The 27,032-nt window shown below is 44.0% G+C and overlaps 1 protein-coding gene across 2 annotated transcripts in view; it reads right to left on the bottom strand.

Moving 5' to 3' along the window:
- Window positions 1-27,032, bottom strand: part of LOC115466922 (vacuolar protein 8-like) — an 85,255-nt gene that overhangs the window by 50,916 nt on the left and 7,307 nt on the right. For both annotated transcript variants that reach the window (XM_030198504.1, XM_030198505.1), the window contains exons 4-7: window positions 16,900-17,019; window positions 13,656-13,775; window positions 6,438-6,560; window positions 3,904-3,986 (exon numbers count right to left, since the gene is read on the bottom strand). In XM_030198504.1, the coding sequence (XP_030054364.1) occupies window positions 3,904-3,986; window positions 6,438-6,560; window positions 13,656-13,775; window positions 16,900-17,019 (446 nt within the window). The remainder of the gene's footprint in view (window positions 1-3,903; window positions 3,987-6,437; window positions 6,561-13,655; window positions 13,776-16,899; window positions 17,020-27,032) is intronic.

Below are 27,032 nucleotides of genomic sequence, written 5' to 3'. Positions count from 1 at the left end.
AGACAGGGAGGTTGAGAGTGACGCTGTACGCTAGTTTACGTTAGCTTACGTTACCGGATATATAATCCGTATTAAGTGTAGGTCGGCCATCTTAGATGGAGACTATTTGACAAGAGCGGGGTGAGTAAACAGCTTAGCTGTAGATTGAAACACAGTATGAGGCATAATTATTGTTTAAAAATTGTTTCTATACCTAGGAGACTACCTTGAAACAGCGTTGTAATACGCGAAACATGGATCTGTGTCGGTGTGACATCTGGTCTCCAGCCTATGAACACTGAAAATAACTGAATACCGATTAGGAGAAAAATGAGATAAGCTAAGTACTTGAAAAAGCTATTGAAATGAATGAAAAATATTAGATGTAATAATTGAGAATAATATAGATAAAAATTTTAAAAAGTTATGAAGAATATCTTAGGATCGATGACGAGTGCGTTACTCCCCTTTGAGACATATGCTAGGCTCATTCAGCCTTATTAGGGGTAAGTGCGCTAATCTGAAAGATCCTTTCATATAGATATATATATATATAAATATTTATATGAATATACACTGTGATTTTGAACTCAGTAAGCTATGATGATATATCTACTGAATAAGGATTGAAGCTGAGCATTTTTGACTTACTAGTACCCACCTCCATGACAGCAGAATGTGTTCTATCCTCTGACAGCCTTTCCCTGGTTCTGATGTGGCTCTCGGGTGAGTGTGACACCTTTTCTGTTAAGGGCACTGCAGAGTCACATCAGCAATGCATTGTGGTGGGTGTAGGGTATTGGGCTCCGTGATTCCACTAGCTTGTGCCACATGCTCACGATGTTGGTAGGCTCTACTCCCATGGTGCTTTTCCCTCTGCTGGGTCAGAGTGTGCCCTGTTTTGTTTCTGCTAGTCCATGAGGTAGTGGCCATTTCTGTAAGCCAGTTTTAGATCCCTTTCACATGTTAGCCACGTTAGAGAACTTAGTTCTTACCTTGAATGTTGCTGAAAGAGGGCATTGTACAGCATTCTGCTAGCTCTGACCTACTGCTAATCTCAGTACCAGGGAGACTCGTTGCCAGTGGGGCACAACCTCTGATCTGCAGTTAACTGTGAGTAAGCGTGCTTATTCCAATAAAGGACGTTTTCGGAGAGATTAGTCTTCAGGTGTCAACTGGTGTGCCAATGTTGTATAGCAGCAACAAGTCCTAGAGGTCTATGTGTATGCAGGTCCCTGGAGCACTTTTAGTGGGTACCGCAGTGCACTTCAGCCAGGTGGACCCAGGCCCATCCCCCCCCCTATCTGTAACACTTGTGCTGGTAAATGGGAGGCCTCCAAAACCCACTGTACCCACATGTAGGTGCCCCCTTCACCCCTAAGAGCTATGGTAGTGTTGTACATTTGTGGTTAGTGGGTTTTGGGGGAGGGGGGTTGGGTGCTCAGCACCCGTGGTAAGGGAGCTATGCATGTGGGAGCGTTGTCTGAAGTCCACCGCACTGACCTCTAGGGTGCCCAGTTGGTGTCCTGGCATGTCAGGGGGGCGAGTGTACTACGAATCGTGGCCCCTCCCACGACCAAATGGCTCGGATTAGGACATTTTTGAGCTGGGCGTTTTTAGTTTCCATTATCGCTAAAAAAAACTACCATTTTTTCGAAAATACGGTCTGTCCTGCCTCTTCACGTACCCGTTTTCGGACATAGACGCCCATGGAGATAGGTGTTCGCGTTCGATTATGCCCCTCTATTTAGCCTCTCCTAAAATTACCCTCTATATCACACAGAGAAAAGCAACTCAGAGAGTGTAGCACATGATAGATGGAGTAAAGAATCACTGTTTTTACACAGTCTAAGTCACTACTGGCAAACTGACAAATTTTCACTGGTGGTCTTACTGAAGATATATACTTCATTGGCTTACATTAGCTGCCCTTTAACTAAAAGACATTAAACACGAGAAAACACCACAAAATGTATTCAATCGTTTTGTGGTTATATCCATTTTTCCACACACTAACCACATGTTTTAAAAAATATATATTTTTAGAGGGAGCGTATCACAGGCAGAGAATGGGCGTGCAAGTGCTGACCAACTAGCCTGTTTGCATTAATGTGTGGAAACTGGTTAACACTGAGTTAACATGGGAGCATTTAGTGCCTTCTAAATAGGAGGTGGTAAGTGTTCTCAAATTATTTCTTTGCAAGTCCTGCATGCTAATGAAAAAATTAGCACAGGACTTGAAAGAAAGTTTTGTAAAAAAGGCCTAAATATTGCTGCATTGAATCTGGGTTTAGTGTGAAAGAAAGTTGTTGGTTTTTTTAGATTTTGCTCACATCTTTTTCAGTAGTAGCTCAAGGTGAGTTATATTCAGGTACTCTGGATATTTCTCTGTCCCAGGAGGGCTCACAATCAGTGGCGTTCCTAGGGGGGCTGACACCCGGGGCGGATCGCCGATGTGCCCCGCCCCCCAGGTGCAGCGTCCCCCCCGGAACAGCGCGATGCCCCCCCCACCGGCGAACCCCCCCCGATCCCCGGCGAAACAACCCCCCCCGGGTGCACGCCGCTGGGGGGGGGGGGTGCTGCGCGCCTGCCGGCTCTTCATTTTCATGCTCCCTCTGCCCCGGAACAGGAAGTAACCTGTTCTGGGACAAAGGGAGCATGAAAACGAAGAGCCCACAGGCGCGCGGCACCCCCCCAGCGGCGTGCACCCGGGCAGGACTGCCCCCACCGCCCCCCCCCCCTTGGTACGCCACTGCTCACAATCTAAGTTTGTACCTGAGGCAATGAAGGGTTAAGTGACTTGCCCAAGATCACAAGGAGCAGCACTGGAATTTTAACTGGCCACCTCTGAATTACAAGACCGGTGCTCTAACCACTAGGCCACTCCACTCCACTCTAAAACACCCTAAGCCCAGATTCTAGTGTCCTTTAGTAAAAGGGCCCCTTAATTCTTTAATGTTTCTCTCAGAACAACTGGATGTCTGAGAGGGCTGGTCCAGTTGGACAGTGGCAATCTTGTGCACTCCACTGTACAGGATTCGACTCCCAGCTCAGGTCCTATGAGGGCAGGCAGGGATGGGGATATTCCGATGGTGGTGTTCACAGCCCTTAGCTAGAAGGCAATCTCAACCAAGTGGCCAGACTTGCTAGGATCTAGAGGACACTGAAGTGTGTGGCCCCTCGCCAAAGACTGTTCTGAAATAACTGGGCTGCCGTGGGAGGGGAACAGACTGATTTGTAAATTGATGTGTCCCTGCACCTGCTGGTAAATAGAGTGCACTGTTGCAGGTAATCTAGAACAGGCTCTACACTGGCAAATCCTTTTCTGAAGCAGAAGCAGAACTAAGCACATCCTGATTTGGACGTCTCAGTTCCAATCTATGTAAAATAAGACTCTTAATGACATTTCTAAACTATACGAATGGGAGGGGGGGGGGGGGGGGGAACCGGTTCATGGCTCTGTAGCCTGATAAATCCAGCTATAACGAAGGAAAGAAAACTGCTGGGTTGCAAAAAATAAAAAGTAGGGATTGAGGAGCACCTGATTAGCCAGCTGTTCCAGATAGTGGCCAGTTCTGTACTGTACATAGCAGGTGCTGGTGTGTATGTACTTAACACCCTGCAGGTATATCAAACTTGCCTTATCACATAGCCAGACAGATGTAACAGGCCTGAGCCAGTGTTTACTCTCCTGCTGTGTGCCTTTTACCTTTAGCTACCTCAAAACCACACAGAACGCAATCAGCAAGAAACCCCCCACATTTCTCCTTTTTTTCTCTTACTGACAAAGCTGCAGAGGTGATTCCCAATATTTGCCTTCCACGCATTAACTTCTAACATTTTCTCCCTATGTCTGCAGGCAAGAGAATTATAGATTTAGCTGAGAGCACTAAGCAGATATTTGTTTTATTATGTAGTTACTACCTGCACTTCGGAGTCAGGAGACTGTAGCAGCAGGGTGAGAACTGGCAGGGCACCTTCTCTGCACAGAACATGCTGGATCCTCTCTGCCAGAGAAGATAAGGAGTTTAAACAGACCTTCATGAGAACATAAAATACAGGCAACCTCATAGCTTTCCCAATGCAGGCCAACTACTGAAAATTATTAAAACAGAAAATGTTAAACCTCAGAAACTTAAACAGAAAATGTTTTTTTTTTTTTTAAAGGGGGCTATTCTTCCCCCCACAATGGGGAAAAAAGGCTTTAAGGGGCTAATTTTATAACAGGAAGCCTATGTGAAAAGTCCAAAAAGAGGCCTAGGGCCCCTTTTACTAAGCCACATTAGGCTCTACGCACGCACAACGTGCGCCAAAATAAATTTACTGCCCGACTACCGCGTGCCTCTTTCATTTTTGGCACACGCCACTACACGCGTCTAGAAAATATTTTTTATTTTTGGATGCATGTAATGGACGCGCACAGGTCTTTACTGTGCAGATTCCTTACCGCTAGGTCTATGGCTGGTGGTAAGGTCAGACACCCAAAATGGAGGCGTGGCAATTTTGATTTTGCCGCATGTCCATTTTTGGCAAAAATTTTTAAAAAGGCATTTTTGGTACGTGCGCTGAAACATATTTCTAAGCGTGCCCCAAACCGCGCCTACACTATCGCAAGCCACTTTTTACCATGGCTTAGTAAAAGGACCCCCTAATTTATAAAAGCAACATAGGTATTCAGGGGCCAATGTTCAGAGCCAAACGCGGGCACAAGAGGTGATTAGCGGCGGACTAGAGCCCACATTAGTGAACACAGAATGCTCAAAGGCAATAACGCGGGAGACATTGTTCGTGCCAAAAATTAGTGCACATAGCATGCTAATGTAGTCAAACAGATGTTAATGAGATCATTTCCTATTCTCTCCCAATGCTCAGAGAACAGCGAATAAAACAAAGATGCCTTACCTCTGAAAACCTAATGCCAGCTCACAGCAGGCATGAGGGTGTTTGAAGAGAGGATTTCTCATGATTATTTCCTTAAAATATGCCAGTTTTTCTATAATTTGGAAGCCCCTAAGTGCTGGTAGTGAGAGACCAATGTGTGTGAATCTGAGCAAACCCAAAAATGAAAGCACACATTGGTGCCTGTTTCCTGCGCTTAAATATAAGCCTTCCAAGTAAAAAAAAATTTGAAATGCTTATATTTAAAGACGCAGAAAACAGACACCAATGTGTGCTTCACTTTTGGGTTTGCCAGACACATTCGCACAAGAGCTGAACAGGGCCGCAGACACAGCCGGGCCCGGGACAAGACCGACTTCTCACCTGGGCCTCCGTGGTGCCGCCCCTACCCCCATGCAACCCTCACCTGGGATACTGCGGTGCCACCTCCTCCCTACACTCGCACCCCTTCACCCACTCACGCCACCCCCCCGCCACATACACATTCGGTCTGCCTGCTCCCTTACCTTCTGTGTCTGACTGCTCCTGGTCCTGTGTGCCAGGACCCGGATGTCTGTATTAACACGGTATCCCAGGTTACCGCGTTAATGCAATCATCTGCGTCCCGGCTGGCATGCAGGAGCACAAGAGACAAATCTGGAAGAAGATCCCCTTGGAGGCCAGGCCTGTGGAAATTTACCCCCTCTGCTCCCCCCCCCCCCCCCCCCAGTGGCCATGGACCTGAGCTTACTGCGAAACTCTTCTGCGCATGCACCAAGCACATTCCCCCCTTGCTTTCACTTTTACAGTGTGCATATAATGTGAAATCCATTTCCTTTGATCATTGGCGAGCTAGGTTTCTGCACTGTTGGCTTATCACAGCAGTTCTGAGCGTCGGCCTGTCAGAGCTATCCCTAAAAGCACAATGTCTCTGACCAAATTTACACCTGCTCCAAAGAAGGTATCAGGGGTGAACTGAGAGTGGTCTGGACCCCCTGCCCGGCCGCTGTCTGACACCCTCCCTACCGCCGCTCTGCTGCCCCCCTCTACCGCCATAGCTGCCACCCTCACTGCCTTGGTCCTACCTGAAGAGCCCTGGTGGTCTAGTGGTCTCTGCACTGTTGGGAGCATGTTCTTTTCTGCCCCCTGCACTGCCACTATTCCCCCCGCCTGCCGGCATCGCCGTATTTTCAAAATGGTGGCCGAGACTTCCTGGTATAGTCTCATGGGTCTCAACAGTCTCGCGAGACTTCCATAGGAAGTCTCAGCTGCCATTTTTAAAGTACGGCAGTGCCGGGCAGGGGGAATAGTGGCAGCACAAAAAAACATGTTCCCCTCCCTTTCCCCTCAGAGGCCACTAGATCACCAGCAGCACACATTTAAAGGTAGGACCGGGGAGGGCTGTAGTGTGTAGCATGCATCCGGGCAGAGCCTCTGGGCCCTCGGGCACCACCTGGTTGCCTGAATGGTCAGTCCACCCCTGCAAGATATAAATGTGAGCATGTCTGTTTTATAAAATATATCTGTACATCCCACCTCTGTCCTTGCTCTGTTACAAGTATCCTGCCACAGAAAAGTACCTGATCGTGTGAGATTCAGGAGAGCTCCAACAGCATTTTGTTGAACTCTGGGATCATAGGATTTAGCAAGAGCCATTAGAGGTATGATTCCTCCTGCAGAGCCTATCGCCTCTCGATTGGACTCTGTTCAGAGAGAATGAAATACAAGAAGATCAATTATAGCACACCTGAGTTTTCTGAATGCTCTAATGTGCACCTGAAAAGAACTTTGGTTGCTTGAGAATCTTCAGTCTTAGGCGCCCTCCCTGCCTAGTTAACGTCCTGGTTCCTAGCCCATCATACAACTGCAAGATTTTACATTTAAACTCTGCAATCATGATCATTCCACAGCAGACCTATAAAAACCTGCAGCCTGGCGCTTTCTGCTTGGAACCTAAAGTACAGGAGAGACTATTAGGAGTGCTCAGGCACCCACAGCACCTACAGAGCTGGTGCCTATGGGAGGGGGGGGGGAGTATTATATTTTTAAATATTGAACTATGGGGCCCTTTTACCAAGCTGCGGGAAAAAGGGCCCTGCGTTGGCGGTGGGGGTAATTTTTCCCACATGCCAGAGCCGTTTGTACTGCAGCGAGTAAAAAAATCCACCAGCACACATGGCCATGCGGTAAGAGAACTTTGAACGCATGGCCATGCGACAGGAAGCCCTTACCGCCACCCACTGAGGTGGCGATAAGGGCTCCTGCGCTAACCCGGTGGTATCCGGGCAGTGCGTGGCGATGTCCGATTACCGCCGGGTTATTGCCGCACAAGATTCCAGGGAGGGGTTCTTTTTCACCCAGAAATTGCACGTGCTCAGGGTGGGACCGCTGGTGGCCGCATTGGGCCGGAGCGGTCCAAAAAAAGCAAGTGGTAAGCCCGCGATGGGCTACTGCTGCTCTACATAAGGACCCCTATGTATTTAGACACATACATATAACGAGGACTATTTCTAAAAAGTCATTTTCTCAAGTAAATGGGCTATTGAAAATTGCCTGGTCCCCTACCTTCAGGTAAAAAGTACCTGATGATGGTTGAGTCTCTGTGGCTGTCAGGACCTATTATTTTATTTATTTATTTATTTATGTATGCATTCTTTTATCCCGCTATTATCCAAAAACAAGTTTCCGTTCAAAGTGGCTTACAGTTTACATTTTGGTGAAGTAACAACAGAGCTTTGCAATGTGGGGTGCGGCTTATAGTGACCACAACTGCTTTTTGCTGCTCACCCCTAAAGGCTGCCACCCTTATGTCTAATGTTTGGGCCAACCCCGTTGCTGTGGCTTCTGTTTACCCAGCTCTGCAACTATAAATCAGATCCATTCTCTATTGTCAGGGCTAAACTATTTTAACAGTTCTTTCAAATTAATTGTGCACTCAAACTCAGTGGTAGTTTAATAAGTACACTTTATGAAGTAATAAAATGGACACAATCATTATACTTCTAGTTCCTGAGCCTTCCCCCTGAGTGCTTTAGCATAGGCATCACCTATGAAATCGCTTGGTGAAGTTTTTCAAGCATTTTATCTATGCAGATGACATTAGGGTTTTTTTTGCCTACATCCTTGTCCTGGTTAGAGACGCTGAAGCATATTCAGATACTCATTGGTCTCAAGTTTGGTTGAATGGCCCAAGAGACTCCAAATCAGCTACTTTAACACAATCTCTTTTCTTCTTTGGACTCTAAGAAAGAGTAAATTGTCTGGTTCCTCAAATTTTGACCTTTGCTAGTCATGCAAAAAATATACAGGAACGCTTATACATCTTTTAATAGAATGTCCTAATCTAGTTTTGTTTTGGTCAGATGTCTGGGATAAGATTTTTGGTTTCCAAGCATCTTTTTTTACCAAAATATATAACCTGGAAGTCCATTTGTATTCCATTTTTTCTTTCAGATGATGATAAATTATTGACTTTCTAATATCTGTTGCATTAAAATTAATTATCTTGCATTGGAAGGACAGCTCTCAAGTGAATCTATCTCTGGTGGAACTGGATTTTACTATACAAAAAAATATAAATAGTCTATTACTTATTCCTCATTGGGTCCTCCAGCTGGTCTTAAGAAATGGAAAAATCTAGATCATTTTCTTTCTCTTATTACTTAGCCTATATATAGTGTTGTTTATAAAACTCAGCTTTGGTTATTGTATGATGTACTCATGTACTTGTTTTTCTGTGTTGAAAATGTTTGTCGTATATTTGTAAAGCTCAAAAAAAATAATTTTTAAAAAAGGAATGTATGAGCATAATAGAGAATTGGATTTCAGTTCACTGACTCATAATGAATAAGGAGAAAATGAAGTTTTTGTGGCTTGGAGCTAATAATAATCTGAGATATACTTCTCATTTTACTATTGAGCATAATATGCCTTCTCAATGGACCTACATTCCAAAAGTTTGAGGGTTGAACTTACTTACAGTGCAGCTTCAGGGAAACATCATGGTGAAGTCCACTTATTATATTCTTAGGAAATTAAGAGCTATTAAAAAAGTATTTTACTGTAGATTCATTTAGGATACTTGTTCTGTCGCTTTTGCTGCCTCGATTTGACTATTGCAACCTTGCTTTGATAGGTTGTTCTAAGACCTTGTTAAATAGACTACAGATTGCTCAAACTATTGCTGATCTATGGTCTAACCAGATTTGATTCAGTTCAAAGTTATTATTCTAGGGGTGCCTCCAGCACCAGGTTTGGGAACCACTGTAGAGAATAAACATCTGTACTGTATAATGCTAGCAGTGCCTATACAAGATACAGCTGAGCTCTTCCTGGACTCCATGCTTCAGCTTCTACTTTGGTAGGTGTTACTCGCTCAGTAGTTTGCTTCTTATCTACTTCTCCCTTGTTGCTGACTTTGCCTGTACCTTGATCACTCTCTTGCCTGCTGCCTGCCTACTGACCTTGCCTGTACCTGGATTACTCTCTTGACCTGCTGCCTGCCTACTGACATTGCCTGTACCTGGATTACTCTCTTGACCTGCTGCCTGCCTACTGATTTTACCTGTGCCTGGATTACTCTCTTGCCTGTTGTTTGCCTATTGACTTTGCCTTTTACCTGGATTACTCCCCTGCCTGCTGCTTACCTGTTGACATTGCCTGTTCCTGGATTACTCCCCTGCCTGCTGGCTGCCTATTGACTTTGCCTGTGCCTAGATCACTCTTTTGCCTGTTGCCTGCCTGGCCAATACGTTCACCACCCCACTTCCAGCTCCGCCTCGTAAGTCCTGTAGGCCACCTGCACCTAGGGGCTGAACCTCTGGGGAACAGCGGTCAGCGCAGGTGAAACCCGGGGTTGTCCAGCAACCAAGCAGAACCTGGTCTGAGTACTAGGCTCAGCAGCGCTCTACTTGGTACAAGAACTCACAAGTCTGACATTCCAACAGTGGCCAAGCCAGGTCACAAGTACCTGGCAGAAAACCAAATCGTGGCAACACTCCATACTATAATCCCAGAGCAAGCAGTTGCTTCCCATGTCTGCCTCAATGGCAGACTATGGACTTTTCCTCCAGGAATTTGTCCAAACCTTTTTTAAACCCAGATACGCTAACGCTGTTACCACCTCCTCCAGCAAAGAGTTCCAGAGCTTAAATATATGTTGAGTGAAAAAATATTTCCTCCTATTTGCTTTAAAGTATTTCCATGTAACTGTAGCCTGAGAAGCAGAAGCCAAGTTTGGGAATCTAACTTTTGTTTTCTGTACAACAGTGGTGGATATCAGTACTGGATCATTGGGTCAGTCACTGGGATCTTTATAAACACACAAATTGATGAAAACAGCTGACTGTCTTATTGGTTCTGTCACAAATAATGAGGCTTTTGATACATTTGAGCCTGAAGAAAGTGGCAGAAAAAATACGACTTCTGGTAATCAAAAGCAGAAGTATAGCAAAATGAATCCACTTCTAAGGGAGTTCTAAACATTACAGGCATAGGCCAAATTGTCTCATGAAATGCTAATCCAATAAAAGAAAATCCTACGTTTAAAAAAGTTAAACCACATCCACAAGACTGTCTAACTTGCTGTCCTGTTGCTAAACTGAACATAAGCTAGACAGTAACAGAATGTAATCAACTTTAACCTCAATTCTTGGAACTGATTTTTTTTGTTGTTTATTTCTCTTTTACAGAACTCGTGCAGCAGGAATCATGTGAGGAGACTTCTCAGGGGTTCTTATGATCACATGGTGACTTCTGACAGGTGAGCTCGTTTTCACTGGCATCTCACAACTTCCACAAATTTCAGACCTTGGTAAATGATGCAAATTACAGAGTCATCAGGCTGACTTACTGAACAAAACAAAATGGAATTTGCAAACTTTGTTTTCTTCCAAGGCCCATCACTGGGTGCTTAAGCTTTTTAGGTTGCAATAGAATATGTCTAGATTATGACAATAGGTCAAATAGCTAAAATAGAGAGAGTTTTCGGTCTATAAAAAGAGACCAAAGTCATTTTTATCCATCGTTCAAAAGGGAAACTAGATTGTCAAATATGTCTAGAACTGAAAGCCATGGTACATTTTCTGGATGTCTGCTTAGGCTTCCTGTACTGATGGAAGCTCATCTAATATTTTCAGCAAGGGGCAAGCATCACAATTAGTTGCTTGTCTAGAGGGGCAGCTATCACAGTTGACTAAGCTGGAAATTGAACCCTATTGATGTGTCTACATCTGTAGTGAGACACAAACTGACTGAAACAGGTCAATCTCTTCCTTCTGAACTGATTGCTGATAAATGCAGAGGGGTTTCTGTTGCTTCCACATCCTGGAAGCCATTGAGGGGTGAGACCAGGCCACAAAAGTTTCTCAGTCGTCAAAAACAGAAAAAGAAAAAATTTAAGAAACCAAAGACTAAAGCAATGCAAGATCAAAGTAACTAGGTGGCCACTACTTATAAGATTTTGTTTCATAATTTTAAAATTTTCACTTTGCAAATGCTAGCGGACTGCCTCTTTTCGTATATCGATGACTTTTTTTTTCTTTTGGAAACCCCAGTGTTTGGAGTTAGGATGTCTAATCCAGGCCAGAGGCTTCCTGAGTATTAGTGAACTAATCATGTTAATAGCCTCCATCCACAATCCCAGCTTGTGTTTAGTCCCCAGGGAATCTGCTCTCTCTGCTGAAGTCAGGTAATGCTTTGACTTCAGGTTCTCAGGTATGTCACTGTCACCCGTGGCTGCTCCTGCAACCCCAATACCTTCAGAAATAAACAGGATGCAGAAGCCAGGCTTCAGCAGCCAGGAACAGTAACTTGGTCTTTTGTCAAAGGAATACATGGTATAACGTAACATTTCAAAATTTAAAGAAGAATCTCTAACAGTTCATTTAACTTATGGAGTTTTCATCTACCCTTTCACTCTTTGGCATGTATAAGGCAAAATACAAGACAGTAAAATGATATTGCAATACTGAATCAAGATACAAACATTGCACAATAGCAGGAACATTCTGTTTCAATTCATTCTCACAATTCTGCAGTTCTGTTTTGAATGGGCACATTTTGCATTCTAGTTCTTTGCCTCCATGGAACTATATCAGGAAATGATCGAAAGATGCAAAAGGGCTAGCCTGGTGTCTTAGTGGAAGTGCTGCACATTCCCATGTGGAGGAGGACCTGTATTTGAACTTGAGTCAGACCTTTTGCTTTCCAGATGAGCTGGAGCTAGGGATGCCACAGAGGGAACATTAACAGCTCTAGGGGAGGGAAGAAGTCAGGTCATCACCCATCAGTGACAGCTATTGACCAGAGTTCAGAGTCATCTTTGAAGAATTCCAAAAGGAAAGTTCTTTGAATTTCCTACTACACTTCCTCAGTCGCAGGGATTCCTAAGTTCATCAAAGAAAAGATACAGAGCACTGAGCTCATTTGGGTGGGGGGGGGGAGGAGGGAGTGCTCTAATCACTTGTTGTTATGCTACAGAACTTCAGAACTATCCCCCCCCCCCGAATTCGATATAGTGTGCTTAGATTTAGGTGCCAAAATTGGCGTGGATTCTATAACACTGTGCATAACTTAATTGGCTTAACAAGCTAATGAGCGCTGATATCAGCACTTCACAAGCAATAATGACCACTAATTGGCACAGATTAGAATTTAGGCGCACAACTCGCTAAGCATATTCTGTAATGCTGTTCGCCAAACTTCTCTCAAGTGCAGGAAAAAAGGGGCACGGTTAAGGGCGGGGAAATGAGCAATTCATGGGCATTCCAAAATTTAAGCACCTAGTTATAGAATATGGCCCAGGCGCCTAAATCTATGCGCCAAGATTTACACAATGTTTTAGTTGGTGTAAATGGATGTGCGCACATTTAGGCGCTGAAATATCAACTAAGTGTATTCTATAATCGGCGCCTAAATCTAGGTGCCAGTTATAGAATACGCTTAGTCAGCACTGATTTCAGCACCTATTTTTTTAGGCGCCATATATAGAATCTCGTCCTATAGGACTAAATTCTATAAGCGGTGCCTAAAAAAATCAGCGTTGAAAAAAATAGCGCTTAGCGCTATTCTATAAACGTTGCTTAAAGTTAGGCACCCTTTCTAGAATAGCGCTTAGTGCCGTGAACCGCAATGACATTTAGGCACGACCATTCATACCAACGAAATCTTGTTGTAAATCCCCATGCCTAAATTCGTCGCAGATCCCCGTTATTCTATAACAACATGCATAAATTGTGGGCATGTCCCCTTCCGCCTATGACCTTCCCATGGCCACGCCCCATTTTTGGATCTGCGCATAAAATGTCATTAAATCCATTTAGCACCAATAATTGTTTGTTAAAATTTCAATTATCGGCGTTAATTTGCTTGTTCAATTAAATTGCTTGTTCAAATTGGGATGTGCAAACAGAATTTGAGGGATAGTGTTGGAATTAGGTACATAACGTTAGGAGATCCAGTTAATGCTGGTGGAAAAGGAAGTGACACCAGGACCTTTCTGTAAATATAAGACCAAAAGAAAATAAATTGTTCGAGTGCATATGCATATGTGGGACCCTTGTGATGAAAGGCCAAATGCACTACGATGCTATCCAGGGATCTCGATTCCATTTCATTAACAGTCAAAGCTGTCATTACCAATCTTACTGCAGAATTGGTTCTGCAGTCTTTGTAGCCAATAGTCCATGCACCTTCCCTCAGAATAGGAGCACAGCCTTAATGGAGGTCTTTCTCTCTGGTGCTGTCCCATACACAATCTTACAGTCTGACTAATCGTATTGTATCGATAATACACTTACCAGAGACTGCCAAAGTCATGATACATGCGCAGGAGTTGCACTGGACAATGGAGTCTCCTGACTCCAGCAGCTCCAGGATTGGCTCAAGTAAACCCATTTGGACAACTGCTTCTTTATTTACTGCCAATAAGCATAAAAAAAGCTAATCAGTCTCAATATATCTTCTTTTCTGATGTAAAATGAATCATAAGAACATAAGCAGCGCCATAGTGGGAAAAGACCAAGGGTTCATCAAGCCCAGCATCCTGTCTCCGACAGTGGCCAATCCAGGCCTCAAGAACCCGGCAAAAGCCCAAAAACAAAACAAAAGTTTAAATTAATAATGTTCAATGGACTTTTCCTTCAGGAATCTGTCCAAACCCCCTTTAAACTCAGCAAGGCCAACTGCTGTCACTACATTCTCCGGCAACGAGTTCCAGAGTCTAACTACGCACTGAGTAAAGAAAAACTTTTCTCCTATTTGTTTTAAATCTACTACATTCTAGCTTCATCTTATGTCCCCTGGTTCTATTGTTGTTAGAAAGTGTAAACAAATGCTTCACATCTGTCTGTTCCATTCCACTCATTATCTTGTAGACTTCTATCATATCACCCCTCAGCCGTCTCTTCTCCAAGCTGAAGAGCCCTAACCGTCTTAGCCTTTCCTCATAGGGAAGTCCTCCCATCCCTTTTACCATTTTCGCCCTTCTCTGTTCAGTTTGGGGAGACAGTAAACCTACGTTACAAGATGGGAATTAGGAATATCGTATCCAATAAAAGTAAATGCTTCCTGAACATAGAAAAATACAGAAACTGAAGACATATGAAGGCCCAAAAGGTAGTTGAATCATCGTACAGTGAGAGGATGTCTAAGAGCTGAGAACAATGCAAAGTGGACATGTTGGCATAATGGCAATTGCAAAGCAGATCTTGTGTGGTCCAAGTACACAGAACAGGATCATGCCTAAACTTGTAGTGGCATGAAGATTAGTTGGGAGACTTATTTGATATTACAGTGCATGTATACAAGCCAGACAGCAAAGCTGAATTTATTATGCCTGAGATCCTTTTTTGTTTCATAGCAAAAGTAACCCAACCCCTGTTGGCCAGTATTCAAATAAGAGCACCCAAAGAATAAAGAGCATTGTTTCAGCTAAACAGGAATGAATATAATCAGTTTTGACTCCTGTATATTAGACAGGATACATATGTTTGCTTTGCAGGTCCAGGTTGTTTTTTTTTTGGGTTTTTTTAATTAGCACAAGAATGACTGTAGTGGAGTAGAGGAGTAGCCTGATGGTTAGAACAATAGACAACCAGAGAAGCCAGGGCTCAAATTTCTCTGTGTTTTACAAGGCCCCCAGGTGACAGGAAATAACTTCTGTATCTGAAAGCAACTCACCATGAGCTACAACTGACAAAGACATGAGGTAAATCCAAGCTCCCTTCCCTACAGTACACGCCAAAGTCCTCCAGAGAACAGCTGAAGTACAGGCAGAAATAGTACCTGAAGCCTCCCTTAGAACAACTACCACCGAGGGTACAATCATAGAGGAATGGGAACTGAATTGTTAATTTTGACACACAATCCCCCCCCCCCCCCCGATATTCAAAACCATTTAACCGGCCAGGAATGGCACCTGGCCAGTTAAATGGTACGTAGCTGGCTATCCGGCGATATTCAGCGGGGGTTAATTGGAGGAATGGGAACTGAATTGTTATTTTTGACACACAGACAATCCCCCCAATATTCAAAACCATTTAACCAGCTAGGAATGGCACCTGGCCAGTTAAATGGTATGTAGCTGGCTATCCTGCGATATTCAGCGGGTGATAATTGGCTATCTCCCACTGAACATTGCCAGCTAGCGGCTAGCAGATATCAGCTGATATACCCAGCTATCTGCCAGTTTTTAAAGCTGGTTTAGTGGCCATATTTGGCTGCATGAAAACGTGGGATATCTTTGACTGGTTTAAAGATAACTAGCTAGCGCCGAATATCGGCTTAGCCAGTTGTCTTTAAACCGGATATTCAATGCCGCTCACCGGCAGTGGCCTGGCATTGAAAATCTGGGCTTAGCGCCAACCGCAGGAGTTAGCCGGTCTAACTCCTGCAGTCTGAATATTGGCCCCAATAATAATCAGTACTAACTTGTGATGATGAATTTAATGATGTCCATCTGTCCACAGGGGGCAGAACTGAGCTCATCTCAGGCTATATTTTGTTGTTTCACTCTCAGACCATGTAACTTGTACCTACATATGTCAATGTCTGAGGAGGAAAGACTATGGGGGCACACTATGGAGGCACCTCCTTTTAGGCAACCCAGTGCTGTGCTGTGACAGCCTATTCTATAATGACATCTGGACTTTTTTTGTGAATTTGATTTTGTTATTAAAATGCATGTTTTGATTTAGTAAAATTCAGTTTGTTACATATGCATGTGCTCTGAGAAATACTGCCACTGAGCACAATGACCATTGAAGTCTTAAAGCAGCTCAGGCATAAGAAATACTGCTTAACATTCCTGTAGAAAAGGTGATGGTCAAAGCCAGCAGGAAGCTTGGGTGCACAGGGAAGGGAATGACCAGCAGGAAAAAAGAGGTGATAGTGTCCTTGTATAAGTCTCTGGCGAGGCCCCATTTAGAATACTGTGTGCAATTCTGGAGACCACACCTACAAAAAGATATAAACTGAATGGAGTCGGTTCAGAAGGTGGCTCCAAAATTGGTCAGTGGTTTCTGTCATAAAGAGTATGGGGACAGACTTACAGACCTCAATAGGTATACTTTGAAAGAAAAGCGGGGGAGAGGGGATATGATAGATACGTTTAAATACCTCCGTGGTATTAATAAACAGGAGGTGAGCCTTTTTCAAATGAAGGAACACTCTGGAATGAGAGGGCATAGGATGAAGTTAAGAAGTTACAGGCTCAGGAGTAATCTAAGGCAATTTTTTACAGAAAGGGTGGTGGCCGTGTGGAACGGCCTCCTGGTGGAGGTGGTGAAGACAAGAACTGTGTCTGAATTTTAAAAAGCACAGGATAGACATGTGTGATCTCTCAGGGAAAGAGGAAGATAGTGGTTGCTGAGGATGAGTAGACTAGATGGGCCATTTGGCCCTTATCTGCCATCATGTTTCTATGTTTCCATTGTACTGCAAGATTTTGCAGCATTCTAACAACCCAAAAATATTTTTACTACCTCCTGCTTGCTCGGTTAAGGAAGAGCCAAGTCAAGTGGGAAAATAAGAGTGCATACTCACCATTTCCTTCAAGCAAAAAATTGACCAATGATAAGGAAGACGTCTGCTGAACCTCCAGATCACTGCTTTGCAGCAAACAATGGTAAGGCTCCAAGTATTCTTCAGGCAGTTGTGTATTCACTGCATGAAAAATTAAAACAGTGGATGAAATCTCTCGACTCACACAGAGAGGCATTTTCGATATGACGTCTAAGTCCACTTTGGACGTTTTGCGTTAAACGTACCAAATCCGAATAGCAAATGTAACCATTTTCGAAAAAGAAATGTATCTATTTTTTTTTTTTCAAAAATACCATTTGTAACAAGGTTTTGTGCTCTGTGAGTTTATCTTTTCAGTCAATTTTCAAAAAACAAAACAAAACAATGCACAAGTGAAAAACATTTTTAGTAGACGGGTCCCCCAAAGACAGCAATGGGGCACCCTAGGAGCAGTGGTGTGCTGGAGCCAGCTCGCACTGGCTCGCACGAGCCAGTTGTTAAATTTTACTGATTTTTGCAAGCCGGTTGTTGGAGTCAGGCAGCGAGCACACAAGCATCTGTTTTTTTTTCTCCTCCTCTCTCCCTCCTCCCCAAGCCCCCACCTGTCCATAAGCCCCCAGCATACCTCGTCATGTTGTCCCTTAGGTTCATCATCCCCCCCCATCACCACTGCCTGACCAACCCGGAGCCTTTTCTCTGCTAGATCCCACCCACAGGAAGTTGCATCAGTGGGGCAGTACACTACTCGGCAGAGACAAGGCTCCGGGTCGACCAGGCAGCGTCAGGTGTTACCACTAGAGCTGCTGGAAGAGTAAGGTTTGAAGAATGGCCAGAGAGGGAATGGAAGCTGAGAGAGGTAGGACTCGCAGAGGAGCAGGAAGAAGATGATGCTGGGTTTGGATGAGGACGGAGACAGCATGAAATAAAACAAAACAAAACATTGAAGCTATTTACATAGTAGTAACATAGTAGATGACGGCAGAAAAAGACCTGCATGGTCCATCCAGTCTGCCCAACAAGATGAACTCATATGTGCTACTTTTTATGTATACCCTACCTTGATTTGTACCTGTCCTCTTCAGGGCACAGACCGTTTAGGTTAGTCTGTTTCCCCTTCCCGCGCAGCTGTCTTCGCCGTTAAACCCAAAACAAAATCAAGCAAACTTATGAGCTGCTGCATCTACGTTGTCGTTCTTTATTGTTGGTAGCATTTTAATTTAATCTCACTTATATTTTCAAACATGCCAGCTTGTGCAGCATACAGATGAACATAGAGGTAGTAGTAATTTGTTATAAATCGTACTTGGTGTATCATTTGGAGGGGCTGGTTATAGGGACACCCTCTTGCATGTATTATATTTGTGCAGAAATTTGTTTTCTCTTGGTATAGGGCCACTAAAACAGATATTAAGTTATAAGAATCAGGTGCTGCATCCATGTTGTCGTTCTTTATTGTTGGTAGCATTTTAATTCAATCTCACTTATATTTTCAAACATGCCAGCTTTGGCAGCATACATATGTACATAGAGATCAGAGGAAGTATAATCAGAGGACGTATAGTAATGGAATAACTTTTCATAGATAGAGTAGTAATTTATTATATATCATAATCAGTGTGTCATTTAGAGGGGCTGGTTATAGGGACACCCTAGCATGTATTATATTTGTGCAGAGATCTTTTTTCTCCTGGTAAAGGGTCATTTAAACAGATGTCATATTATAAGGATCAGGTGCTCAACATTCGGAGTTTCTATCTATCTATTTATTTAGTTACTTATTTGTGACATTTAACCCTGTTATTGGTGCAGAGATTTTTTTTTCTCCTGGTAATGGGCTTCTAAAACAGACATCATGTTATGGGAATCAGGTTCTCAATGTTCAGAGTTTCTATCTATTTATTTACTTATTTATGGCATTTTATCCCACGTTAAACCTGAATTAGATTGGAACCTGGAAGCATTTAAAAAAAAAATTCCCGGAGAGAGTAATGCATGATCTCCCCCCCCCCCCCCGCCCCGGCTCTCTCCCTGGATATAGCCAGCTCTGCAATTTGTGGGGGTGGGGGTGGGGGCGCAGAGTTGGACCGGGGAGAGAGCCTGTTGTTAAAAATTTACCAGCACACCACTGCCTAGGAGGCACTGCTGTGGACTTCATATAAATGTTCCCAGGTACACATCTCACCATTTCTCCCTTATTTTGTCTGCTGAGCCTTCCAAAACCCACTGCCCCCAACTGTACACCACTACAATAGCTCTTATGGGTGAAGGGGAAAAGGTTAGCTTGAAACTGCTTCACACACAAGTGGTGTGATACACTGCAGGAACCATGAAGCCCATGCTCAAATTAACACTAGTGCTGAAAGGGGGGGGGGGGGGTTAACATGTTATTGTGCGCCCAATGTTCAACTGATTTCAGCACAGACAATGAAACCATTAGTGGAGATTGCATTTAAATGCAGCCGTTTCAAAAGCTTCCCACGTGCATTTTGTGCAGGAAATTTTATGCCAGGTCCGGGACAGCATTAGAAGGGCTGGTTGAGAGGAGAGGTGGCTAGCATTACCCCTTCTCTCCCTCCCCTCTGACTACTCCACCGCACTTGCCCCTGCAAAAATATGGTCCCCTCCTAACCCAACCCATTTTCAGCACTGACCCATATATTTTTCCTGTTTGACTTTAATAGGTAAGAGATTAGTCTGCCTAGCACATAGCAAACTTGTCTTTAAAAAAATAAAATTTTATGTTTCTTTTTAAACGTTAGAATTTAATATAGTATTGCAAGCAAAAATACAGAAAAAGAAAGGCAGATTTCAAAAGAAAAACATCTAAATTATGATCATTCTACAAATTCACATCAAGGAGAACAGATAGAATGTCAAGAAAATATTCCATAATTATCAACGATTGACCCTGCAGGCTAAACAAACCTAACTTAGAACCCAAATATAAACAAACTCATCTATTCTCCAGCTGCTAGAAAAATAATTAACCTTGATCTTTAGCTATCAGTTCATTAACCAAGAAAGTCTCCAATTGAACTGGATTAAAAAAAACCCCAGTTGTTCTCAAAGTCTATCTGGCATTTACAGGGAAACTTAAGGTAAAAAAGAGGTTCCTACAAACTCTAGGGGCTTTGTTTACTAAGGTGTGCAAGCATTTTTAGTGTGTGTTAATGCTCGAGACACCCATATATGTTCCTTAGTAAACAGGGAAGTAGGTTCAGGGCCTGCCCAAGGGAAGATGCCGCCCTCCCCAGCCAAGATGTTGCCTCCCCCCCCCCCCCCGGGCCGAGATGCTGACCTCCTTTCTACCTTCAGCCCGTTTGTGGCATTGTACTGCCGCCGGCACCTGCCTCTTCCCTTTACTGCGGCTGCCTGAGCCTCTGATGAAACAGGAAGTTACACCAGAGAGGCAGCTGCAGTAAAGGGAAGAGGCGAGTGCCAGCAGCAGGGCTGCGTATGGGAATCACTACTGCTGCTGGGTAATGCTGCGAATGGGGGATGCCGGGTGCCGGCGGCTGGGCAGTGTATGGGAATCGCTGCCGCTGCTGAGTAACACCGGGGAGATAGTAACATAGTAGATGACGGCAGAAAAAGACCTGCACGGTCCATCCAGTCTGCCCAACAAGATAACTCATATTTGCTGCTTTTTGTGTATACCCTACTTTGATTTGTACCTATGCTCTTCAGGGCACAGACTGTATAAGTCTGCCCCGCACTATCCCTGCCTCCCAACCACCAGCCCCACCTCCCAACCACCGGCTCTGGCACAGGCACAGACCGTATAAGTCTGCCCAGCACTATCCTCACCTCCCCAGCCCTGCCTCCCAACCCCAGCTCTGGCACAGACCGTACAAGTCTGTCCAGCCCTATCCCCGCCTCCCAACCACCAGTCCCGCTTCCCACCACCGGCTCTGGCACAGACCGTATAAGTCTGCCCAGCCCTATCCCCGCCTCCCAACCTCCAGCCCCGCCTCCCGATCTTGACTAAGCTCCTGAGGATCCCTTCCTTCGGCACAGGATTCCTTTATGCTTATCCCACGCGTGTTTGAATTCCGTTACCGTTTTCATTTCCACCACAAGAGTGCCGCCTCAGGTGGCCTAATGGTCGTGCCGCCCCTGCCTAGGTCTTAACTAAAGGAAAGTTTTCTATGAAGTTGAGTCAGCCTGGAGACATCAGGGAACAACTGCTCTGTTTGACCACAAAACAATACATTCTTTTTAGGAAAATATGCTTTTACAGTTTTTAACTTAAATTCCTCTGACTGAAATACAGCTAATAAAGTAGTTTGCTTACTTACAGAGGATTCCAAAAACCTAGATAAATCTAAACTGTCTGGGGAATTAATCACATCAACCGCACCCTCTTCTTTAACTTCTTTGGAGCCTCTAGGTAGACAATAAAAATTAACTTTCTCCACTGATTCATCATTTGGAAACTGCAGTATATCACATAGGTATATTTTAAAGACCTCTAGCGGAGATGAATAATGCATAACTGGAATGTTTAACAGTCTCAGATTACGTGCACATGCTGAATTCTCCATTTGTAAATATATTAACAAATTATCCTTAGTAACTGCTGCTAATGCAGGGTTTACCGCTTTTACTTGTGAATCAGTCCTTGTCACAGATTGTTCAACAGTAACTAACTAAAGGCTCCTTTTACCAAGCAACGGTAAAAGGGGCCTTTTGGTGGCGTCATTGCGTGGGTTTGACGCACGCCGAGATTGCCTTTTACCACTGCCGGTAAAAAGCTTTTTTTCAGTGCAGGGAAGGAAATGGCCATGCACTAATCAATGGCATTGGCAGGCAGCCATTTTCTGGGGGAGCCCAGCAGTAACCAGGCAGTGCGCGACAATGTCTGATTACCACCGAACACGCCCCCAGCACTAGAAAATACTAAAATATTTTCTAGCACCTTAAGTGGTGCGCACTGGGAACGGGAACTACCGCCAGGCTCTCCCGGGAGCCCAGTGGTAAAGCCGAATCGTCACGTAGCAAGCTGGCGGTAGGCCCACCGCACTTTGGTAAAAGGGCCCCTAAACGATTACATTGTTCAAACAATTTAGAAGAGGCATTCACTGAAAACGTAGAAACTAACAAGTTCTCATGTAGAGTGTTTTCCATTCTCGATATTGCAGAACTAATATCTTTGATAAGAGAACTCCTCAGAGTCAGTCAGCTGATGCAATGGTTAACAAAGAAGGAAAAGAGTCAATGGAGAGTTTCAAAGCTTGTGGAGATACCGAGACGGAAGGAAAAATGGCAGAAAGCCCACTAACAGAAGACATCTATCAAGGGCTAATACACTTCCATTCTCAGGAGGTAACAACTTTTCCCACAAATATGCAGGCTCAGGAAAGAATTGAGAAGCATATGCATAGAAAATAGTGTTTGCATGCAAGTTTCTTGTGAAAAAACAGAAGACATTTATTTTGGGTGTAAACTGGGAAGGGGATAAACTTTTTGGAAGATAATTTTATTGTGCTCTGGGCTTTTGGCTGAAATGCCATGGGTTTTTCCTATGCCTTCTTGGGCACTGCCTGTTACTGATGCTACTTCTTAACTACAATTTGCAAACAACAAAAGAGTTGATCTTATCTATATCTGCATTTCTGTTATTTTGTTCATGGAGCTGATATATATGTAAATTGCACAGTTAGGATCTGCGAATGACAGATGTACTTTAATCTTCACTGAAACCTAATGCACCCCATTGGTGACATAGAGCTGAAAGTGAGCAGACTTTTCCCACTAAAATGGGGGACTAACCTTCTTACTCAGAGAAACCAGGCAACTATATCCAGGTCTTGAAATATATACTTCTTACATGATATGTTAGTTCTGTCAATGTACTGAATTGCCTCTGCATTGCTCCATAGTGCGACTGCACCTTAAATACAGTGTGCAGTTCTGGTGGCTGCATCTCAAAAAAAGATATAGTGAAATTATATAGTGGAATTAAAATAGGTACAGAGGAAGATAATCAAAATGAAGGGTGCAACTGCCCAGACTATTTTGAGAACCCACTGGTCTGAGGTTACAAGGGGCCACTTTTCTTGGAAAAAAATGAATCCTCCTTCCTACCGGTAGGCTCTCCGGGATGGTCACTTTTACAGTGGCTATACTCTCTTTGAGCCAGTTGTCCCTAGCTTAGACTGAGGAGTCAGTTGGTACTTCAGAGCTCAGTACTGCCTTGGGCAAAGTGAGAGCTCTGAGGGAGCTGAGAAGGGGGTGAGTAGAGGTCATGACTACCACCTGAAAACCTCTGAGATACTGAGGTCACAGAAGGGGTGGGCCAAGACAGTGACTTGATGGTATCAGTTCTCTTTTTGATAAAGGTCAGCGACCTCCTCCACCTTGTCACCAAAAGATTGTCTTCTCAAAACAGGATGGCCATCAGTTTCAAGGGTGAGGATGCGGAGGAACTGAAAGAAATCTCGGTGAACCTGGAAGATGTACTCAGCCAAATTGACAAATTAAAGAGTAGTAAATCATTGCGACTGGATAGAATGCATCTAAGGGTACTGAAAGAACTCAAAACATGAAATTGCTGATCTGCTGTTAGTAATCTGTAACCTCTTGTTAAAATTGTCCATAGTACCTGAAGATTGGAGGGTGGCCAAAGTAACGCCGATTTTTAAGAAAGGTTCCAGGGGTGATCTGGGAAATTACAGACAGGTAAGCCTGATGCCACTGCTGGGTAAAATAGTGGAAACAATTATAAAGAATAAAATTATGGAACACATAGATAAACATGGTTTAATGGGGCAGAATCAGCATGGATTCAGGCAAGGGAAGTCTTGCCTAACCAATTTGCTTCATTTCTTTGAAGCTGGTTGATGTAGTGTATCTAGATTTTCTGAAGGCTTTTGACAAAGTTCCTCATGAGAGACTCCTGAGAAACTTAAAGAGTCATGGGATAGGAGGCAATGTTCTGTTGTGGATTAGGAATTGGTTATTGGACAGAAAACTGAGGTAGGTTTAAATGGCCATTTCTCTCAATGGAGGAGAGTGAATAGTGGTGGAGTGACACAGGGATCTGTACTGGGACTGGTGCTATTTCACATATTTATAAATGATCTGGAAATTGGAATTATGAATGAGGTGATTAAATTTGCAGATGACACAAAACTATTCGAAGTTGTCAAAACACATGCAAATTGTGAAAAATTGCAGGAAGACCTTAGGAAACTGGAAGACTGAGAATCCAAATGGCACATGAAATTTAATGCAGACAAATGCAAAGTGATTCATATTGGGAAGAATAATCCAAATTATAGTTACCTGATGCTAGGGTTCACCTTGGGTGTCAGCATCCAAGAAAAAGATCTAGGTGTTGTTGTAGACAATATGCTGAAATCTTCTGCTCAGTGTGCCGCAGCGGCCAAAAAAGCAAACAGGATGCTAGGAATTATTAGGAAAGGGATGAATAATATTATAATGTCTTTGTATTGCTCCATGATGCAACCTCACTTTGAGGATTGCGTTCAATTCTGGTCACCATATTTGAAAAAAAGATATAGTGAAATTAGAAAAAGTTCAAAGAATAGTGACCAAAATGATAAAGGGGATGGAACTCCTCTCATACGAGGAAAGGTTAATGATGTTAGGACTCTTCAGCTTGGAAAAGAAACGGCTGGGGAGGGGGGATATGATTGAGGTCTACAAAATCCTAAGTGGTGTAGAATGGGTAAAAGTGAATCGATTTTTCACTCTTTCAAAAAGTACAAAGACCAGGGGATAGATACTCAATGAAATTACATGGAAATACTTTAAAAACATATAGGAGGAAATATTTTTTCACTCAACAATTAGTTAAACTCTGGAACTCATTGCCAGAGGATGTGGTAACAGCAATTAGTGTATCTGGGTTTAAAAAAGGTTTGGACAAGTTCCTGAAGAAAAGGTCCATAAGCTGCTACTGAGACATACATGGGAAATCCACTGATTGCCCTGGCATTGGTAGCATGGAATGTTGCTACTATTTGGATTTCTGCCAGGTACTTGTGACCTGGATTGGCCACTGTTGGAAACAGGATACTGAGCTAGATAACTATTGGTCTAACCCAGTATGGCTATTCTTATGTTCCTGAAGTGCTGGTTCAAGGTCTGAACCATGCAGCCAAGCAAGTCTGCGCATTCCAACACAAATGGCGGAGATCTTGGATGCCTTATCGAAAGCATCATATGTAGCTCTGCAGCCTGCCCTGGAGTCTGCAAACTCCACCATACTTGCACAAGGTTCTGCTACTGTATACTCATATAGAGCTGGTATGACTGCAGGAAATGTGCATAGCACCCTGGTAAACCTTCCTCCCAAAAGATTCTAGAGTCTGAGCATCCCTCCCTGAGGGTACCACGGTTTGCAACTTGGAGCTCTTGGCCCTTTTAAGGGTGGATTCGACCATCATGGAATGGTGAGGAAGCTGTTGCTTCTTGAATCTGGGCCTTCTTATATATTATACATACATAGAATTGGCCTTCGTATGAATGGGCTGTATAAAGAGAGGGATATCCCAGTGTTAGGGAGTGAGTGACATAGCAGGGGCATAGCTAGGTGGGGCCACGGGGGCATGGGCCCCTTCAGATTTAGCCCTGGCCCCCCTGCTTTCACCCCCCTGCCGCCCACCCTCCCCCGCCACATTTGACACCCCCTCCCACCGCTGCCAACCCTCCCCCGCTGCCGCAATCAGGTACCTTTGTTGACTGATGTGGATATCAAACATATAAACGGCGAGTGACCGTACTCACTCGCAAATGTGCAGTAGAGACTTCCCTCTCTGCCCCGCCCCAGCGTCAATACGTGATGAGGGGGGCGGGACAGAGAGGGAAGTCTCTACTGGCATGCTGCAGACGTCGGAACCGCTCCCCCTCCCCCCTCCCCCGGAGTCGCCGCCACCGCCCCTCCATCTGGCCGAGCACTGTGAACTTACATCACCACGCAGCAGCAGGCACATCAGCAAAGCTGCCGTCGGGCTTCCTTCTCTGCCTTTGTCCCACCCTCGCCGACGTTACGTCACACAAGGGCGGGACACAGGCAGAGAAGGAAGCCCGCCCTGACGGCAGCTTTGCTGATGTGCCTGCTGCTCGGGCCGGGTGGAGGGGCGGCGGCGGCGGCGGCGCCGACCTCGGGGGGGGGGCTCGGAACCCCCCCCCATTCCAAAAGTAGCCCGTTTTCACGGGCTCAACGGCTAGTAAATAAGAAAATAAGAAAGTCAGTGAAAATATTAACAAAATAAGAAAAGTCAACAGGTGACAGATTTCTATTAATTTATTTGTTGAATATTATTCTCTCAATAGTAAGATATATTTATGGACATAGGGCTCGTGGTTAATGGTTTTTCCTCCTAGGTTTTGGTTTTTTTTTACATTAACCGGTGAGCACCGGGTCCTTCTGAAAATGGACCAATGATAAGATTAGCTCCATTAATAGCGTGGCAGCTCATTTAAATATTGAGCAAAGTGTGATCTCTTTGAGACCAGTCAAGCTTGGAAGCGTTGAGGTCCAATTGGATAAAAGTAGTAACTTAGATACCTGTTGGGAGACCAATAATCAATTACCAACTGGGAAATAGAATAAGGAATTAGATTAAAACCAGTGGTTCCCGTAATTCAGACTGTGTTAAGTAGTATACCATGCCATACTTTGTATTGTTGTTCGAATATTTTTACTGCTCTAATTGCCTATTGCTCATGTTTGATCTATTCTTACTGTACACCGCCTTGAGTGAATTCCTTCAAAAGGGCGGTAAATAAATCCTAATAAATAAATAAATAACGCTTAGGGTCATTGCTTCATTCTGGCCAACTGAGGGCATCAAATTACAAAGCTTCTTGAAAATATAGCACTAGAATGACCAAACAATGAATATGACTCATTTCTTTTACCTGACTCTTTAGTAGACTTAATTCAAATTGTTTTGATAAATCATTCTGCTCCAATTTAACCGAACCATCACCAAATCTCACTCAAGGCAGTCTCTCCTGAAGGAAAACCTTCTGTAATAAAAGGTTGAATCCTTTGCAGCTGGGGAATTCTGCGTGAAATGTTGCTAAACAGGTGTCACATTAACTCTCTTAACCCCCTGTTTGTGGCTTAGTAAAGGGGGGGGGGGGTTAGCTTCTTGAGTCTGCAAAAGATTCTCTAGTTG

The sequence above is a fragment of the Microcaecilia unicolor genome, chromosome 3 (genome assembly GCF_901765095.1).
Source record: "Microcaecilia unicolor chromosome 3, aMicUni1.1, whole genome shotgun sequence".
Classification (NCBI taxonomy): Eukaryota; Metazoa; Chordata; class Amphibia; order Gymnophiona; family Siphonopidae; genus Microcaecilia; species Microcaecilia unicolor.
The sequence above is the reverse complement of the archived record's forward strand: the minus strand, read 5'-3'. Positions and strand labels throughout refer to the sequence as shown.